The 19,737-nt window shown below is 50.2% G+C and overlaps 2 protein-coding genes across 2 annotated transcripts in view; both read right to left on the bottom strand.

Annotated features, from left to right (window-relative positions):
* Positions 1–19,737, bottom strand: part of LOC119457436 (uncharacterized) — a 742,184-nt gene that overhangs the window by 615,283 nt on the left and 107,164 nt on the right. The gene's annotated exons all lie outside the window — the stretch shown is intronic.
* Positions 1–19,737, bottom strand: part of LOC119457437 (uncharacterized) — a 263,718-nt gene that overhangs the window by 208,954 nt on the left and 35,027 nt on the right. Inside the window, exon 2 of the mRNA XM_037718989.2 lies at positions 9,172–9,198. Coding sequence (XP_037574917.1) covers positions 9,172–9,198 — 27 coding nt within the window. The remainder of the gene's footprint in view (positions 1–9,171; positions 9,199–19,737) is intronic.

Here is a 19,737-nt window from a genome sequence, read left to right as displayed (position 1 = left end):
GCTTCGCCTTTCGGGTGAAACTGCGACATTTTTTTTTTAACTTTTAGGGACTAAATTCTAACACGCTACGCCGAGCTGAATTAGTTGCCGTGGAAAGTGACACGCATACCGATAGAGAATCTGTAACTACGACAGCTGTCGATTGATTAGCAGGAAGATTACGTAGGACGAGAGCAATGGCCAATAATTCTGCATTGAAAATAGGCATGTGGTCTGAAACGCGAATAGAAAAGGATCAATTAAAATGTGAGGCCAAGTGAAAATTCAAAATCTTTTTCAAAATGTTTTTGGTTTTCCACTTTGTTAGATGAGGAATTTATTCTCCATCATATTGCTGAAAAAGTCTCTTCGTTCGCAGTTTGTTTCGAAAGATACATAAAAAAGTCGCACTTTCTCCCGAAAGGCGAAGCATCAATTTCGATAGCAAATTTACTCGTAGAGAGCTATACGGAGTAAGGATAGTAGTTTTATCGGCTGCATAAACTTGGATCCATTCGCTTACTAACTGAATTAGCAAGCATGGTGTCAGCGCGTACAAGCAAACATGAATAGATCACACTCGACGACCGCACACAAGCGCTGTCAAAATTCTGGCATGAGCAAGTACGCCAGCAGCAGCGAGCGAAGATTCATGTGGTCTATCGCTTCAACGGAAACTGAGCGGCGAAAGCACAGCGCATACAAAGGTAGGAGCTGTGTTGCAGATCGCTTTCAAGATACGGTGCGCGTGACCGCCCGCCGCCGCGCAAAGTACAAGTACGCAGTTGCTCGCAGAGCAGAAGCCGTACGCCCTCCCTCCCGCGCTGCCTTCCCGCTTTCCTCCTTTCACCTGCGAGATTCCAGTTTCCCTTGCACCTGGTCGCAAGATACGCAGTAGGTGCCGCAGCTAAACGGCATCTCCCCTCCCTCCCTCCTTCCCATCCCCCCACGGCCTTTTGCACGACGGAAGTAGTCGCGTTTGCTCTCCGCCGTGCGTTCGCTCTCCGTGAAAGTGCGAGTCCCTCGCCCGCGTTCACTCGCACATACAGCATACCGCGCGCGGCGACGATTTTATCGCCGTTGGACTTTATACGGAAGCTCACGGCGACAACGACAGCAATGGGAGAAATGCGCTTGGCGTGTCCATATAATTGCTGTCGCAATAAAAATGTAAACGCATCCGGCGTCTACGAAACCGAAACTGCCCGTTTTCAGTGAAACAGAAAAATGCCCTGGTTGGCATGTCTTTGCTTGTTATTTAACAATCGTATCACGTACAAAAATGTGATAATGCCCTAATAGCATTTTGAACACTTTATCAATTAAAATAATAAACGCCTCACCAGGTGGAATGCAATGTCTTGCACGTGTTGTTTACGTTGTGAAGGCTTCGCGCGCGCTAAAGGAGCAGCGGATTGTTTGCTGGATGTGCTTACTTTCTGTCGCTTACTTTTGCTTACTGGTAGCCATGTATCGGCAAGTTTAGAGCGCAAGGACGCACAAAATGAAAGTTTGCCGGCAGTCAGTACAAGGAAGTCTGAATGCGCCACGGACCTGGAGAGGTACTGAAAATACCTGTAATACTGTACCTCCAATACTGCAAAGCAAGATCGAAAAAAAGTCGAGCTGCCACAAAACGAAATCAGACAAGAGCAAAACCCAAGACGGAACTGGCTACAAATATAGGGGATTTTAGCTCCCCTGATCATCAGCGCTGCGCTTTGAAATCATTTTGTTGATTTTCTCAGAACCTATTGCAATTTTTTCAAACGCAAACATTCTTAACTTTTTTCCTAATAAAGATTTTTTAGTGAAACTTGGCACAATTTTTTCTCACATTATTGGGTGTGCAATGAACCTCAAGTAAAATCGTGCCACAAGTTTTGATATAGCTGCTTTTTAGACCAAGGCACACTCAATGGAAGCACACCTTTTTTTGGTTATTTCCTCACTATGCTTCAAGGATTCATCTGACCTCAGTAATTTTGGTTCATTGATCAAAGCCATCCCTATATACCACTACCAAAAATAGTGTTTTTATCGAGTTAAATTAGAGTTATGAGTGTTGGCGTGAGACCCACATTTAATTAAGTTCTTCAAGTACAAAAATATTTGAAAAATATTTGGCGACTCTTGTGGGAAGACGAACCTCCTGGTACCCAATAGTACTGTATCTGTGAACAATGGTAGCACGTTTTTGTGGACATTAAATTGTTCTGCCGTCCCTGTGCATGTTACCAAACACATGAAGATTGCTGTCTTCGACGACGTCACGTGCTGTTCATCGATGGTCGTCAGGGACGAGGATTCCACTGAAGGACGAGCCACTTGCCCTTACGAGCAGAAAATTCTATGCATGGTCAGCAAGTCTTTGTCTCCACGTGAACGGGACACCTTAGTACAACTGCTAGCCCAGTATGCTTCCGTGTTCGACTTCTCTCAAGATGAGCACCGTACAACTATCCCATCCTCGCGTGCTCATCATCGCATTGACACAGGATCGGCACATACTCTTCGGCAAAAGCCCTACCGAGTGTCTTCATCAGAGCGCAAGATTATTGCGGGACAAGGTACAAAAGATGCTGAGGAAAAATGTGATTGAAGAATCATCAAGCCCGTGGGCCGCACCTGTCATCCTGGTAAAGAAAAAATGTCGCAGTTTCGCCCGAAAGGCGAAGCATCGATTGCCATAGCAAATTAGTAGAGAGCTATTCGGAGTAGGGATAGTAGTTTTATCGGCTGCATAAACTTGGACACATTGGCTTACTAACTGAATTAACAATCGTGGTGTCAGCGCGCACAAGCAAACATGAATAGATCACACTGAATGACCGCAGCCAACGACTGTCAAAACGCTGGCAGCAAGCGCAGGTTCGCGCGGTCTATCGCTTCAACGGAAACTGAGCGGCGAATGCACAGCGCATACAAAGGTCAGAGCCGTGTGGAGATAAGAGACGGTGCGGACGACCGGCATCCCCGGGCAAAGCGCAAAGGAGAAGTTGTTGGCAGAGGAGAAGCTGCCCCCCTCCCCCCTATGCCCGCTTTGTTGCTTTCGCGTGGGAGATTGAGTGGCAAGATACGCCTTTTGGTGCCGGAACACAGCGCCGCCCCGCCTCCCTCCCTCCCTCCCTCCCTCCCTCCCTCCCTCCCATACCCCCACGGTCTTTCGCGCGACGGTCCCGTTTGCTTTCCACCGAGCGTTCGCTCTCCGGGGGAGGGGGGGGGGGGCGGGGGCTTCGCCCTCCGTGATAGCGCGCGTCCCCTGCGCGCTTTCGCTCACGCATACGGCGTGCGGCGACGATTTTATCGCCCTTGAAATCTATACGGAACCTCACGGCGACGACGACGGCAGAAATCCGGTAGAAGTGTCCATATAATTGCTATCGCAATAAAAAGATGGGTCGTGGAGATTTTGTGTTGATTATAGGCGACTAAATGCAATTACCAAGAAGGACGTGTACCCACTCCCGCGAATTGACGACGTAATAGACTGCCCACATTCTGCCTCCTACTTTTCGTCCCTCGATCTGCGTTCAGGCTATGGACCCCGTCGGACGGGGCCTGTGGACCCCGTCGACAAAGAGAAGACCGCCTTTGTTACGCCGGACAGTTTATTCGAATTTAACGTTATGCCGTTCGGGCTTTGCAATGCGCCCGCAACGTTGTAGAGATTCATGGACACAATTCTCCGCGGTCTAAAGTGGGAAATATGTCTTTGATACCTGGATGATGATGTTATTTTTGGCCGCACTTTTGAGGAGCATAACTAGCGCCTTAGCCTGGTTCTGAAATGCACGGAGAAAGCAGATTTGATTCTTAACTCTGGAAAGTGTAGGTTTGGGAGCGACAGACATTGGTTCTCGGTCATCTAGTCGACAAAGATGGAGTCAGACCTGACCCCCGCAAGATTGAAGCGGTCAGTGCCTTTCAGCCTCCGCAGTCAGCGCGGCAACTGCGCAGTTTCCTGGGACTCTGTTCTTTTGTCGGTTTGTCCCAAAATTCGCCGACGATGTGCACCCGTTGCCACGGCTGTTGCAAAAGGATGTATCGTTCGACTGGACACCAGAATGTGAGTCATCGTTCCGTCAACTTAAATTCTTACTTACGTCAGACCCCATCCTGCGTAATTTGGTCCGTGTTCCCCTACCGAAGTTCATACTGACGCCAGCGGAATAGGCATTGGAGCGGTACTTGTTCAACGGAGAAACGACACCGAACACCTTGTTGCCTATGCCAGTCGTTGCTTAAGCAATGCTGAGCGAAACTACACAGTCACTGAGCAGGAATGCCTTGCAGCTGTTTTTGCTGTTCAGAAGTTTCGCTGTAACATCTATGGTCGCCCATTCAGCATAGTCACTGACCACCATTCAATATGCTGGCTGGTCAGCCTTCGGGATCCGTCTGGTCGTCTAGCACGGTGGGCCTTGCGACTACAAGAGTACGACTTTGTCGTGAAATACAGAAGCGGCCGCCGGCATGCCGACTGTCCTTCCCGCTTACCACTGCCAACGGCAAATTCCGAAGAAGACACTTTCGATGACTGTCTGGCCGCTATTGCACCTGAATTTCCGGGCGCGACTATCTTCCAGGAGGATCAACGCAACGACGTCAATCTGCAACCTCTTTTTGTGATGGCCCTGAATCCGAAAGCCAGTGGTGGTTTTTCCATACGTGACAGCTTGTTATAGAAAACCAACCACTCTGCAAGTGGCGCCCGCTTTCTTCTTGTAGTCCCGGAGAGTCTCCGTAGTGCTGTGCTACATGCCATGCATGATGATCCAACATCAGGTCATCTTAGATTCGCCGGTAAGCTACAGCGTGTACAAGAGCGATTTTACTGGCCTCACATGCGTCAAGCAACAAAGCAATATGTGGCTAGTTGTGACCAATGCCAACGGCGGAAACGACCTTCAACCGCCCCACCAGGTCTTGTGCAGCCGTTGATTCCCCCTCACGCACCTTTTGAACAAGTTGGCGTGGACCTCCTGGGCCCATTCCCACGATCATCGAATAAGAATCGGTGGATCATCGTTTGTGTAGACCACTTTACACGCTACACAGATACCGCAGCAGTGCCGTCATCTACCGCAGTTTGCGTCGCTGCTTTCTTGTTGCATTATGTCGTCCTACGCCATGGCCCACCTCGCGTGATCATAAGTGATCGCGGTCGTCAATTCGTGGCCGACGCTGTTGAAGAGCTGCTTCGGCTATCTAGAACACAATTTCGTCACTCGACGTCGTACCGTCCGCAAACCAACGGTCTTGTTGAACGCACAAATCGAAGTTTGACGAACATACTATCCATGTATGTGTCCTCTAGCCACAAGAACTGGGATGATGTGTTGCCATTCAATAACATACGCCTACAACACTGCGAAGAATGAGACAACGAATTACAGCCCTTTCTATCTGCATTATGCTCGATCGCCGCGGAGCTTCCTCGACACGATTCTGCCGCTTTCTCTGGACGCTGAGGATTCCGTCGCCAAGACACTTTGCCTCGCCGAGGAAGCACGCCGATTAGCCCGCGTTAGCACATTGGCATCGCAAAACCGCTCGAAGGATCGGTACGATAGATCCCATCAAGCCATTTATTTTGAAAAAGGTGACCCAGTGCTGCTATGGACCCCACAACGCAAGCGTGGCTTGTGCAGCAAGTTCTTTTCACATTATGTGGGCCCTTTTGTTATTATTGCGATAGCAATTATATGGACACTCAAAAGCAGATTTCTGCCGTCGCCGTCGCCGTGAGGTTCCGTATGACGTCAATGGAGATGAAATCGTCGCCGAACGCTGTATGTGCGAGTGAAAGGGCGCGAGGGGCGCGCGCTTTCACGGGGAGTGAACGCACGGCGAAGAACAAACGCGCGTTCTGCGCCGTGCTCGCTTAAGGGCTGCAGAAGTAGGCGTCTCTTTTCTCCTTTACAATCACCATATATGTAGAGCAAACGTGCCTTCTTCCGAAGCGCGAGAGGCCGTGGGTGAGGGGGAGGGAAGGGAGGCGACGTTTAGCTGCGGCATGAAGTGCCTATTTATATCAGAGGCTCCGGCAACAGTCACCAACGCCGCACGCATTTTGAGCGAACGCGGGCAAAACGCCGATGGCGTCGACAACAGTTCTGCGTGTTGCCGATGCTGCTGCATGTCCAAGTTTATACAGCTGATAAAGCTAATATCATTACTCCGTATAGCTCTCTACAAGTTTGCTATCGCAATTGATGCTTCGCCTTTCAGGTGAAACTGCGACAACTTTTTTACAAATACGCATTTGGTGCCGCAGCTAAACATCGCCTCCCCTCCCTCCCTCCCTCCCTCCCTCCCTCCAGTCCCCCCACGGCCTTTCGCGCGATGGTAGAAGTCGCGTTTGCTCTCTATACATGGTGATTGTAAAGGAGGAAAGAGACGCTTAATTCTGCAGCCCTCCAGGGAGCACGGTGCAGAACCCGCATTTGCTCTCCGACATGCGTTCGCTCCCCGTGAAAGCGCGCGTCCGGAGCGCCCTTTCACTCGCACATACAGCGTCCGGAGCGCGACGATTTTATCGCAGTTGACGTCATACGGAACCTCACGGCGGCGGCGACGGCCGAAATCCGCTTTGGAGTGTCCATATAATTGCTATAGCAATAAAATGACTGAATCGTGTCGCGATGGCACATCACGAGTCGCCGTATTTATTTATATTTATTATTGCGATAGCAATTATATGGACACTCAAAAGCAGATTTCTGCCGTCGGCGTCGCCGTCGCCGTCGCCGTGAGGTTCCGTATGACGTCAATGGAGATGAAATCGTCGCCGCGCGCCGAACGCTGTATGTGCGAGTGAAAGGGCGCGAGGGACGCGCGCTTTCACGGGGAGTGAACGCACGGCGGAGAACAAACGCGCGTTCTGCGCTGTGCTTCCTTAAGGGCTGCAGAAGTAGGCGTCTCTTTCCTCCTCTACAATCACCATATATGTAGAGCAAACGTGCCTTATTCCGACGCACGAAACGCCGTTGAGGGGAGGGGGAGGGAAGGGAGGCGACGTTTAGCTGCGGCACCAAGTGCTTATTTATATCAGAGGCTCCGGCAACAGTCACCAACGCCGCACGCATTTTGAGCGAACGCGGGCAAAACGCTGACGGCGTCGACAACAGTTCTGCGTGTTGCCGGTGCTGCTGCATGTCCAAGTTTATACAGCTGATAAAGCTGCTATCATTACTCCGGATAGCTCTCTTCAAATTTGCTATCGCAATTGATGCTTCGCCTTTCGGGTGAAACTGCGACAACTTTTTTATATACAATACCTACAGCGCCCTCTACGGCATTATTGTAGGGGGGAACATCAGAAATAGATAACAAGAGACATATAATATAAGTTAGGCAAATGATGCAGAATATAAAGCATCTAAATACCTAAGCACTATTTCCGTAAAAAGCAAAAACAAAAACTAATATACAAAGATGAACAAGCATGTCACAAACACACAAAAGAAGAACATCTAAATATAGTGATCTCGGCTAACATCGTTGGGAATAATCAACAAAAGGAATACAAACATACAAGGACAAGCAATATTGCACTCATATCAACACGTGATTCTGTAACGCCGTTAGAAAGTATGTGGGAGGGGCAGTAGCAATTTGCGCAGGTAGACCGTTCCAGTCGTGCACTGTTCGTGGAAGAAATGTGTATTTGAAGGCGTTTATTCGGCAACTGTATTCGCGTGTCTTTAGTGGGTGGTCAGTGCGGGCGGAAATGTAGCTGGGCTCCTTTATGTATTTCTCTTTTTGAATGCCAGTGTTATTGTTTAGAAGATTATAAAAGAAAGAGAGTCTGAGATATTTCCGACTATCATGTAACGGCCATCCCAACTTTACGCGCAAACCAGAAGAGCTCTTTTGAAAAGTATAGCCGCCAGATACGAATCTGGCAGCCCGTTTTTGGACGCGCTCCAGTTCTTCAACATTCAGCTTTGTAAGCGGGTACCAGGCGGCGCAAGTGTACTCGAGTATAGAACGAACACTTGAAATATATAAGTTTGCTTTAGCTTAACGGGAGCATCCTTAAAGTTACGTCGGAAGAAGTTTAATGTGCGGCTGGCTTTCGCGGTGATATAGTTGACGTGTGTATTCCATGATAAATTAGTGGAAAAAATGACTCCTAAGTACTTATAAGTTGAGAGAGCAGATATTTCTGTGCTACCAAGGAAGTAGTCTGCTAGAAGGAATTGTTTCTTTTTCGTAAACCGGACCAGATTACATTTCGAGAGATTCAGCGCCATATTCCATTTTTGGCACCAAGAGTACACGGAGTTGAGGTCATGCTGTAGTGTAACTGCATCTGCTTCAGAGGATATGGTGCGGTAGACACAGCAGTCGTCAGCGTAAAGTCGAACGGTACTTGAAATGTAGTTACTACATTTCAGCCGCCGTACATTTCTACGCCGCATAGCGTAGAAGTCCCTAGTTATAACGAAATTATTTTTGAACAGCTCTGATAGCGTCCATGCAACAATGGTTGCTTGTGTAGTGTCAAATGTCTATATGCTGCGGCCTAAAACTCACGGCACGGTGCGAAAACGCGCTCGCAGCGAAAGCGAACCATTGTGCGCGGACATGCCTGCAGACGCGCAGTCGTGCGCTGCGAACATGTGCGATGGCTGCATTGAGGATTCATTCAGTTATGCTCATTTTGGCTATACAGACAGCACACTATTCCAAACACAACAATTGAGCCCTGAAATTTGCCCCCTTCGTCGAGGCAAATCAACCTGGGCCAAGATTGCCACCGGTGGCCTTCGCCTGGCCATCTACCGATACACCACACTATAAGAACATATTTCATATAGTCTGCTCTCAGCAACTGCCTACCTTTCACGCAAGAAGCTGGTTCGGGAGATTCCATCACAGCGACCGCGCGCAACGGGCATTCACTGTACGTATTCGGTAAATAGATAGCGACTATAAACTTTTCTGCGCTTTCTGTTTACCCAAGATTATTATTTTGACAGTAATAAACTTCCCTCGTTTGGAGAGTACTTACAGAAATGGCCAGGAGAAATGGCCAGGGTTTTTATTGAACGCCTACAGCCAAATCAATGAGGAGTGCACTGCGTTATGCCTCTTACTACGCAAGCGAGGCGCTTCCGACAGATGGCGACTCCCTAAGTCCTCGCCCCCAATATCCCAACCCTGGTTCCATAAATAACTCACCTGGTTCCTTGTTGTATGTTTGGTGGCCTGCCGAAGGGGTAAGACATGGGCAAGAGGAAAGAAAACAAACCCGTTAGTTTCCTATTAACAGCGTCGCACATAGACGCTTGATGCACAGAAGCATCATGCATACAAGCATCCTTGCTTCTGCGGGCTGTATTGTAAAATATATTGTATATGTATTGTAAAGAACAGTTTGAATAAACCACAATCACGCTCACGAATGATTTCTCTGCCTCCTATTCAAAATCAACGCAATTAAAGCGGACAGAAGGAAATCAAGGAAACGCTAGCGGCTATTCTGTCGACGACTGCTGTCCGCTACACTGAAAGAGGCGTGCAACTGCTGCAGCGTAGCATTGAGACGCTATGTTACAGGCTACAGTGGACTGCTATACGGCACATTGTTTAACTAAGTCCCTACAGCTTTCCAGCGCTTCGAGACGATTTGGCCTAACATATTTCGGAAAAAATAGCTTATCTGCGTTAACGTTGAGAAGAAACGCAAGATAAAGCGTGAAGAAAGAAAATATGGACAAAGAAGGATGCCTGGCAAAGCATTCATTGGCTCAGTGAATTATTGATTGAGCTTAACACCTTGCGTCTTCTTGTTTGTCTTGTTTCCTGCACTCACTCTGAGTTACGCTAATTAAAAAAATGTCGCAGTTTCGCCCGAAAGGAGAAGCATCAATTGCGATAGCAAATTAGTAGAGAGCTATTCGGAGTAGGGATAGTAGTTTTATCGGCTGCATAAACTTGGAAAAATTCGATTACTAATTAAATCAACAAGCGTGGTGTCAGCGCGCACAAGCAAACATGAATAGATCACACTGAATGACCGCAGACAACAACTGTCAAAACGCTGGCAGCAAGCGCAGCCGCCGCAGCGGGCGAAGGTTCGCGCGGTCTATCGCTTCAACAGAAACTGAGCGGCGAATGCACAGCGCATACAAAGGTCAGAGCCGCGTGGAGATAAGAGACGCTGCGGGCGACCGCCACCGCCGGGCAAAGTGCAGAGGAGTTGTGCAGAGGACAAGTTGTTGGCAGAGGCATAGGTCGGCAGTGTGGGAGAATACTCACTCACACTCATTCACCATAATTTTCTCCAGGCCCCGCACTCACTCACGTTCACACTCACCTCCACTCACACTCACAGCACTCACTCGCACTCACTTCACTCACACTCACTGGCGCTCACTCGCACTCACCTCCCCTCACACTCACTGGTACTCACTCGCATTCGCACTCACCTCCACTCACACTCACGGGCAATCACCCGCACTCACACTCACCTCCACTCACTGGCACTCACTCGCACTCGCACTCACCTGCACTCAGAATGACTGGCTCACACTCGCACTCACCTGCACTCACACTCACTGGCACTCACTCGCACTCACATTCACTGGAACTCACTCGCACTCACCTCCACTCACACTCACACTCACTCGCACTCACCCCTTTGAAATAAGTGCGAGTGTGAGTGAGTGCACTCATGAGTCACTGTGCCGCTCAGAATTCGTGTATATTCATAAAGAAGCTTCCAATTTAGCACCTGTTGCATCGGCAGTGCGCCAAGGCAGTGTTTTGGACCCATTTTTATTTTTAATATACATAAAAGATTTGCCTTCCCGATTACATGGTAACATCCGTCTATTCGCTGACTATTGTATTTTGTACCGCGAAATTAATCACAGTGATAGTCACTGTTCACAAAATTCTGCCTTTTCTTGGTTTCAGGAGTGGCAGATGACTCTAAATTCCCAAAAATCTGTAACGCTAACAGTAAGAAAGAAACATATCTGAGTTTGCTTACATTATTAATGACACACCTCTCACTTGTGCATTTCAGCGTAATATTTAGGTGCACTTTAACATACGCTCTCCGATGGGAAAGCCATGTTAACAAAATAACCTCAAGTGGAAATCAATGTACATGCTGAGCACTAAAGAGACCCTTCTTTCTGAGAAGACACCTTCGTCTTGCGCCCCCAGATAAAATTTGCTGGCCTACAAAATGCTTGTATCGGACAGTGCTGGAGCACGGCCATATTATTTGGTTTCCGTACACAAAAGAACTCATTGCAAGAATGGAAGGGGTGCAGAGGAAGGCAATAAGGTTCTGTTTTAATAAATAGAAGTTAACGGATTTATTGACTGAATTATTAAAGAGAGCTGGTTTATTAACACTGCAAAGTAGAGCAAAACTAGCACGACTAAAGTTTTCGTTTCAATTTATTCATGGTGACATAAACATTGACGTCAGCTCCAACCTCTCTCTGTCCATCTCTCTATCATTGACATTAGACATGTGCATGATTGCCGCCCATGCTCGCTAAGCTGCCCTTCGGTCGGATTGAGCCAAGAGAGCGCGAAATAGAGGGAGAGATTGACTGTCCGTATGCACAAAAGGGAGAACAAAGCGGTATCTATCATTGCATCTTCGGGTTTTCTCCATGTAGGCGAGCGTGCGTGTCTGTCACTCTCTGCTAAGTTGGCGAGTCCCTGTTCCGCTCTGCCTGTTCATATAAGGAGCCTGTAAGTGTACGTTTAAGATGGAAGCAGGAAGAAAATGAGGAGCCATTCCACCCTCTGAAGGCGGATGACCAGCGAAGGTGTAGCAAATCACACGGTATTAAGCGTCTTCACTCAGTGGAAGTCATGGCAAAATTTGCCGGTCATGATTTGGATATGTCTGCCATCAGCGCTCCAGCCCATATATATACCCTGGCGTGTTAAAGAAAATGTCGCAGTTTCGCCCGAAAGGCGAAGCTTCGATTGCGATAGCAATCTCCTCCGGATCCAGACGCACAGGAGTGAGAGGGACTGGGCCCAGGGGAGATGAGCGGGAAAATAACAGCTCGCTCGCTGCACTGTGGGCCGCACCGTTGCCGATGCTGCCCGAGTGCCCCGGGACCCAGTCCACTCGCACACCCATGCCGTAATCCCGATGAAGGGATGCGCATGCGACCTTAATATCATGCGCCCACGTGCCTACTCTGGGCGTCGCCGTGAGTGCCTTTAGGGCATCTAAGGAGTCGGTGAATATCGTGAACTCTTTGCCCCTGTGGTCTTCCGTAATATTTCCCGCCTTTTCCTTCAGCTTCTCTACGGCAAATAGGATGGCCTGCAGTTCAAGTGCCTTAATGGTCGGTTCTTGCTGGTGTTGGTGAATCCGGACGTTTTGCTGCTCACCACTAACGACTGCCAGCGCCACTCTCGATGTAGTAGGATCCCAGGCCGCATCTGTGAAAATGGCATATTCTTTCAAGTCAGCCCGTTCTGCAAGTTTAGATCGATAAGCGCCGTGGTACTCTTTAGTCTGCCGGCGTGTGACAGGCTTCGTGACTCGAACCTGCACGTCATCCCAAGGAGCAACAGCCGGAAGCACTTCCACCTTGTTTGGCAAGCGTTCTCCGTCTAACTCTAAGAGCTGCTGTCCAGAGCGTGTGTAACGTCGACGGCGGTCATGTCCCTCCTTGCGTTCTATAATAATGTCCCTGAGTGGAGGAAGTCCCGCGTACCGGTGCAGGTCTTCCACTCGCGCGTGGCGGGGAAGACCCGTGATCACTCTAAGACACTCCCGGTGCATTCTTTTGAGCTTGTTGTATTGTGCTTTGGTGAGGTCAAAGCATACCGCACCGTAACAAGCCCTCGACGTAAGCACTGCCGACGTCAAAGTCCGAGCGGTATCGGTGCCAGCTCCACCGCGCTTCTGCGATATGCGTTTCACTAAGTGCAGAAGTTTCTTCCACGTAGGTTCAAGTTCTTTGAGCCAGGTAGCCGCTCCGCCGTCCTCGTGAATTGGAATGCCGAGTATCTTGACGTGGTGTTGTGGAGCTCTCTCAAGCTTCTGGCCAGCTAGGTACAGCTCGACTTTTTCCTTTTCTTGTACCTTGCCACCGGGGAGGATGTACTTTGTTTTTTCCGGAGACAGCTGCATGCCTGTTCCTTTCAAGTAATCCGTCAATGTGTCGAGCGCATGGTGCATTGTCTTGGTTGCTATTTCTGTTGTCTTTAGAGGGCCGCCAGGTTCCGTCCACAGTGTCACGTCGTCCGCATAAATGGTGAAATGGACGCCGTGAACCTGTCGTAGACGCACAGCCAGTCCTCGCATGACTAGATTAAACAGTGTAGGCGATAAAATTGCGCCCTGAGGAACACCCACATTGTTCGTGAATGTTCTTGTACATGTGTTGTCACTACGGATCTCGAATATCCGATGCTCCAGGAACGATTTCACAATGTTTACAATTCGTATTCCAGGGCGCGCTTCTTCGAGCGCCGAGATTACGGCTTCGTGTGTGACACTGTCGAATGCCTTCCGTAGGTCCGCGGCGACCAGGATGCCGGGAACCTTCTGCCTACCTCGCCGCTTCCTAGTGCAACGACAGAGCAAAAATAGGCTGTCTTGAGTGCAAAGGCCTGGTCTGAATCCAGTCTGACTTGGGTCAAAGTATGGTTCGTTGTGACTTTCCTCGAGATGGTAGGTGAGCCGCGTGAGGACTAAGCGTTCGAGAAGCTTGCAAAGTGTTGATGTCAACGAAATAGGCCTCAAATTGCTGACATCGTTTGCAGGTTTGCCTGGTTTTGGGATAGGGATCACCACGGAGTGCTTCCACTCGGCGGGAATTTCACCTGATAACCAAACTTTGTTTATCTCTTCCTTTAACTGTTCTTTTCCTGGTTCACTGAGGTTCCGCAACAACTGCCAGGTAATACCATCCTTGCCCGGTGCACTCTTGGCGTTGACAGAATCAAGAGCCATGATCAGTTCTTGCATAGTGAAAGCTGATTCGATATCTGCGTCCGACGTAGGAACCATGCGTTGGTAAATTTTAGCATCAGGTGGTAGGTCTGGCTGAGGGAAGAAAGTGTGCGCCGCCTTCAGTTCGAGCTCTGAGGGTGAACATCCAGTAGCCAGCATTACATTCCTGACGGTATTGCACTTCTTTCTCTTTCCAGACATGCCCTTGAAAGTGGACCACAGCTTCCGAGTCCCAGTCCGTTCGTCAAACGAGGCGCAGTGGTCGCACCATCGTTCTCGGTCAAGTTCCTTAGCATAACGACGCGCCTGCGCTGTCTTGTTACGAACCTTGAGCAAGTCGACGTGTTGCTTCCCATTCTGGATGTATACCTGATGTAACATGGCTCGCGTGTCCCACAGATGGAGGAGATGCTTGTCAGGTGTTGGAAGGTGCTCGTTCACTTCAATATTTCTAGTGGCTTCCCGAGCTGCACTTGAAAGCTTCTCTAGGAACGGTGTGTTCTTGTCGCAGGCCTCAAAACAGGAACGGAACAAGTCCCAGTCTACGGCTGACGTCATTCTTTTCTTCTGTCCGGTGGCCTTCGCCTCGACTTCAATCCAGATTGGGTAGTGATCGCTGCCCATTGGGTCGGCGCCACACCTCCAGTCATTCACAAGTCCCGGTGTCGTCCAAGTCAAGTCAGGCGTGCTGTCACGCTGCCCCGAGTGGAGTGCGTGGCGAGTGGGGTAGTCCAGGTGGTTCGCCAAGATAATGCCGGCTGCTTCAACTTCTTCAAGGAGTAAACATCCCCTTTCGGAATTTCTGTCATATTCCCAGCTTTGATGATGAGCATTGAAGTCTCCTCCAACCAATAGTCGATCCTTTGGGTAAATGTTTCGCAGTTCACGCAACCATGCGAAATTAGCTTTCTTCGCACCACCTTTCTTGTAGCAATTGGTTTCTGGGCGAAGGTAGGCGGACACAAGTAATGTTTGACGACCTCTCAAGTTACATCGCACCGCCACCACCTCTTGGATCTTGCTACAATACTTAGAGAACATCATTCCGCAGAGTAGCACTGACAATTGGGCGAGTTGGTACGGATGCATGGTTTTATAAGGGCGCAACAAGGAAGACGACAGACGAAAGAACACACGTACACAAGCGCCGACTCACAACTAAGGTTTATTCCACATCACAGAGCAGATTTATACACACACGTGGCCACACACAACGCAACAATAACCAAAAAAACCAGAACACATTTCAAGGCATCATGATAAGACGACTCGGGAAGTCATCGAAGCATGGAACATTCAAAATAAAAAACAGTCTTGTATCAGCTGTCCCTCTATTGCACTACAGGATAAAGAAATCCTGTACCTGAATGGTTAACGTGTTCTGTTTTTTTTGGTTATTGTTGCGTTGTGTGTGGCCACGTGTGTGTATAAATCTGCTCTGTGATGTGGAATAAACCTTAGTTGTGAGTCGGCGCTTGTGTACGTGTGTTCTTTCGTCTGTCGTCTTCCTTGTTGCGCCCTTCTAAAACCATCATTCCGCAGACAAAACGACGGCAGTCCCCTGGCAATGAGTCGCGGGGCGTCTTTACTTCGGCCTTCCAAGAAATTAATGAGTGGGAGTAGCTCTGGGTCGTGGCGCTGCTCCTGTGAAACGGTGACGGCGTCGACCACTCCAAAAAAATGCAGCGTCCACGTCCACGTCATCGGTACCTGCGGGCTCGACGGGTGACCGCGAAAGGCAGTCGGCGTCGGTGTGCCTTTTCCCAGATTTGTAAATTATGGTCATGTCGAACTCCTGAAGCCTAAGACTCCAGCGCGCCAGACGGCCAGATTGATCTTTCAAGTTAGTCAGCCAACAAAGAGAATGATGATCGCTGAAAACCTTGAATGAACGGCCGTACAAATAAGGGCGAAATTTGGTAACCGCCCACACCACGGCGAGGCATTCCTTCTCGGTAGTCGAGTAGTTTTCCTCCGTACGAGAGAGAGTTCGGCTGGCGTAAGCGATTACTTTTTCGAAGCCGTCTTGCCACTGCACCAGTACGGCCCCCAGACCAACATTGCTCGCATCGGTGTGAAGTTCTGTAGGGGCTTCCAGGTCAAAGTGTGCAAGAACTGGAGGCGTTTGCAGGCGCTGGCGTAGTTCGTCAAATGCTACTTGCTCATTTTCACCCCAGAGAAAGGGGACATCGTCGCGTGTAAGGCGTGTTAACGGGGCAGCAATACGTGAGAAGTTCGCAATGAACCGCCGGTAATAGGCGCACAGCCCCAAGAAGCGCCTCACTGCCTTCTTGTCGGACGGTGTGGGGAACTTTGCCACAGCGTCTATTTTATCTGGGTCAGGTCGTACACCCTCGTGACTGACGACGTGGCCGAGGAAGCACAGTTCGCTGAAACCAAAATGACACTTCCCGGGCTTTAAAGTCAGGCCAGCTGAGCGTATGGCTTGAAGAACAGTGAGTAACCGGCTTAGACGCTCCTCGAATGTAGCTGAGAACACTATGACGTCATCTAAATAGACCAAGCAAGTTTGCCACTTCAAACCTGATAGTACGGTGTCCATTAAACGCTGAAAAGTGGCTGGCGCTGAGCACAGACCAAACGGAAGTACCTTAAATTCGTAAAGACCGTCGGGGGTCACGAAGGCCGTTTTCTCACGATTTCTCTCATCGACCTCTATCTGCCAATACCCGCTTCGCAGGTACATTGATGAAAAATAACGTGCATGCCGCAGCCTGTCCAGCGAATCATCTATGCGTGGCAGCGGGTAGACGTCTTTCTTCGTGACTTGGTTTAATTTGCGGTAATCGATGCAGAAACGCAAGCTGCCGTCTTTCTTTTTGACCAAGACCACGGGTGACGCCGAGTGGCTGTTCGAAGGCTGTATCACGTCATCCTCGAGCATCTTGGTCACTTGCTTTTGAATCTCTTCACGTTCCTTTGGAGCTACACGGTAGGGGTTTTGTCGAATTGGCCTCGTGGTATCATACGTGATTATACGGTGCTTGGTCAGTGGTGTTTGTTTCACCTTTGACGTAGTCGAAAAGCAATCTTCGAACTGGTGTATCAGCTCCAAGAGGCGCTGTCTCTCAGAAGGCGACAGGGTGGAGCTGACGTCGAAAGACAAATGTGTCGAGGCCGGAGCGGTCGATTCTTGACGTTGTACAGCCAAACAGTCTTTTACTTGGGTGACTCCATCGCAGTAGGCAATTGCGGTGCCCTTCTGGATGTGACGGCGTTCGTCACTGAAATTCATGAGAAGTACTTCCGCATGCCCATGAGTCATGTCGAGTAGGCCTCTAGCAATCGAAATGCCTTGGGTTAGCAATAGTGCAACGATTTGCTCCGCGATCACATCCCCATGGTAGGGCTTCTGGCACGAGACAGATACAAGGCGGCAGGAACGCGGTTGGATGGTCACATCGTCGGCGATTCGCAGACGCTCATATTGCCCGTCATGAATGGTGTCGGCAGAGGGGCTTGCAGAGAACGTCACCATGCGGTCCGGAATGTTTATGACGGTGCCGTGATCTCGCAGAAAATCCATCCCTAAGATGAGGTCTTTTGCAGCAGTCGGCGAGAATGACGAAAGTGGCAACGAAGCTGGAATCACCGATGTGGATTCGAACGGTGCATGTTCCCGTTGGCGTCATTAACTGCCCACCGGCACTTCTTATGTGTGTACCGGTCCACGGCGTCTTCACTTTCCGAATGTGGTTGGCTAGCTCCTGCCGCATTATTGAGAAGCCTGCGCCAGTGTCAACAAGTGCTGTGACATGATGTCCATCTATCAGAATGCTAAGATCGGCACGGGCAACGTCGTCGGCGTTAGTATTCGTCGTCGTCGTCTCGTCTTCTTGGGTAGCGTGGGGGGTATTTTTGGCGTCGCGGCACTGGGCAACCTTCCCCCCGGAGGTCGCTGCTGTCAGTTTCCTGGCGCGGACTAGGGGAACGACCACCCCTGACGACGTCAGCGAAACTCGGGCGGTTTGGGGAAGTGTAACGAACAGGTTACGGGGGACTGCAAGCGACGACGTGGTGAAGCTGCTTGGCTGGTCGACAGGTGATCACGGTTTGGGGCACAACGGTCGTCAAAGCGCAGTGAAGCGGCGGGCGAAAAACTTGCCATCCCAGCATCTCGATGGGCACAGTAACGGGCAATGTGGCCAGGTTCCCCACAGTGGAAACAGAGTGGTCGACGGTCGGCCGTGCGCCACAAGTCATTACGGCGAACAGGAGGTCGTCTCACAGACTCCCGTTGCCACCACGGCACGGGAACGGTCCGAGGCTGAAATGGCGGTACCCCCGGTGAAGGGGGAGGCCGTCGGACCACGTCGGCATAGCTCCATGGACGTGCCTCAGGGCATGGAGCGGGTGAGGAGAAGGCTTGCCGCAACTCTTGGCGCACGACTTCGGCAACCGAAACGACTGGAGACTCCGTAGGAGGAATGCCGAGGGCTCGCAGCTCTTCACGCAGAATGACTCTAATCATTTCCCGCAAAGAAGCCTGGTCAACACCCTGATCTGCGGCGCTTACTGGTGTGTTGTTGGGTAGGCGGGCAAAGTGGCGGCAACGTTGCTGAAGTGCCCGCTCAATGATAGTCGCTTCATTGATAAAGTCGTCGACCGTTGTGGGCGGGTTTCGTACAAGGCCAGCAAACAGCGGTTCCTTAATTCCCCGCATAAGATGACGCACCTTCTTCGCCTTGGTCATATCGGGGTCAGCTAGGCGAAACAGACGGGCCATATCCTCCGCATACATGATGACGGATTCGTTCGGCTGCTGCACCCGAGCCTCAACAAGTTGTTGCGCGTAATCGTGCCGATCTGAGCTTGCGAATGTATCGAGGAGCTGACGCTGAAAATTTCCCCACGTGTGGAAGCTCGCTTCCCTGTTCTCGTACCACGTGCGAGCACTTTTTTCGAGCGCGAAATAAGCATGGGTGAGTTTCTGTCGCTCGGTCCAGTGATTGACATCAGCGACGCGCTCGTACTGATCGAGCCAGTCCTCGACATCTTCAAAAGCATCACCGTGGAAGGTTGCGGGAACGCGAGGCTGTAAGAGTCACCTGGGAAAGGCTCGGCGCCGTCTGAGAAGAAGGAAGAGTGGCCGATGTTGTAGGAATCGTCATGCTGGTGGGAGGCACAAAGGGAGGGAATTCCGGGCTCAGGCCGAGCAGGCACCGACTGAATCGATGGACTGGAGTCGTGACGAGAGGTGGAGCTTCCGGACTGAGTGTACGGGGCCTGATAGGGGTTGAACGCATGAGGTTCAAGGCTCCAGCACCTCCACCAGTGTCGCAACGTAAAAAACAGAGGTCGCACAGCCCTGATCAAGAGGGATAGCAGCAGGTCGCCTTTTTAATACAGCGCGCTACTGCGATTTTATAGAAACGCGCATGCCTGCTCGTATAGTCCTCCTCTTCATCGGAGTACAGGCGCGGCAATATATATATAGTATTCGGCAGGTAGTCTTGACGAAGCTTGACGGTTAAAACAAGCTGGCTCGTTGAAACCCGACCTAGCGCGAACCACACGATCGTCAACGTCTTCTTCCACACTGGCTGGCACAGAGCTGGTGTCGATGTGCTCCGGTACAATCACTCCCCGCGCAGAAAGGAGCCAACCTGGCGACTTAGGGGAATGACAACACAGGAGGGTCGTAGCACGGTTTCAGCCGTGCGACGTGAACTATTTCACGCCCTCGGCAGCGGTGGTCGGAAGATGGCTCGAGCGGCTCGATGATGTAGTTCACGGGAGACGTTTGCTCTACTACTCGGTAGGGACCATGGTAATTC

Source organism: Dermacentor silvarum, chromosome 7 (genome assembly GCF_013339745.2).
Source record: "Dermacentor silvarum isolate Dsil-2018 chromosome 7, BIME_Dsil_1.4, whole genome shotgun sequence".
Lineage (NCBI taxonomy): Eukaryota > Metazoa > Arthropoda > Arachnida > Ixodida > Ixodidae > Dermacentor > Dermacentor silvarum.
The sequence above is the reverse complement of the archived record's forward strand: the minus strand, read 5'-3'. Positions and strand labels throughout refer to the sequence as shown.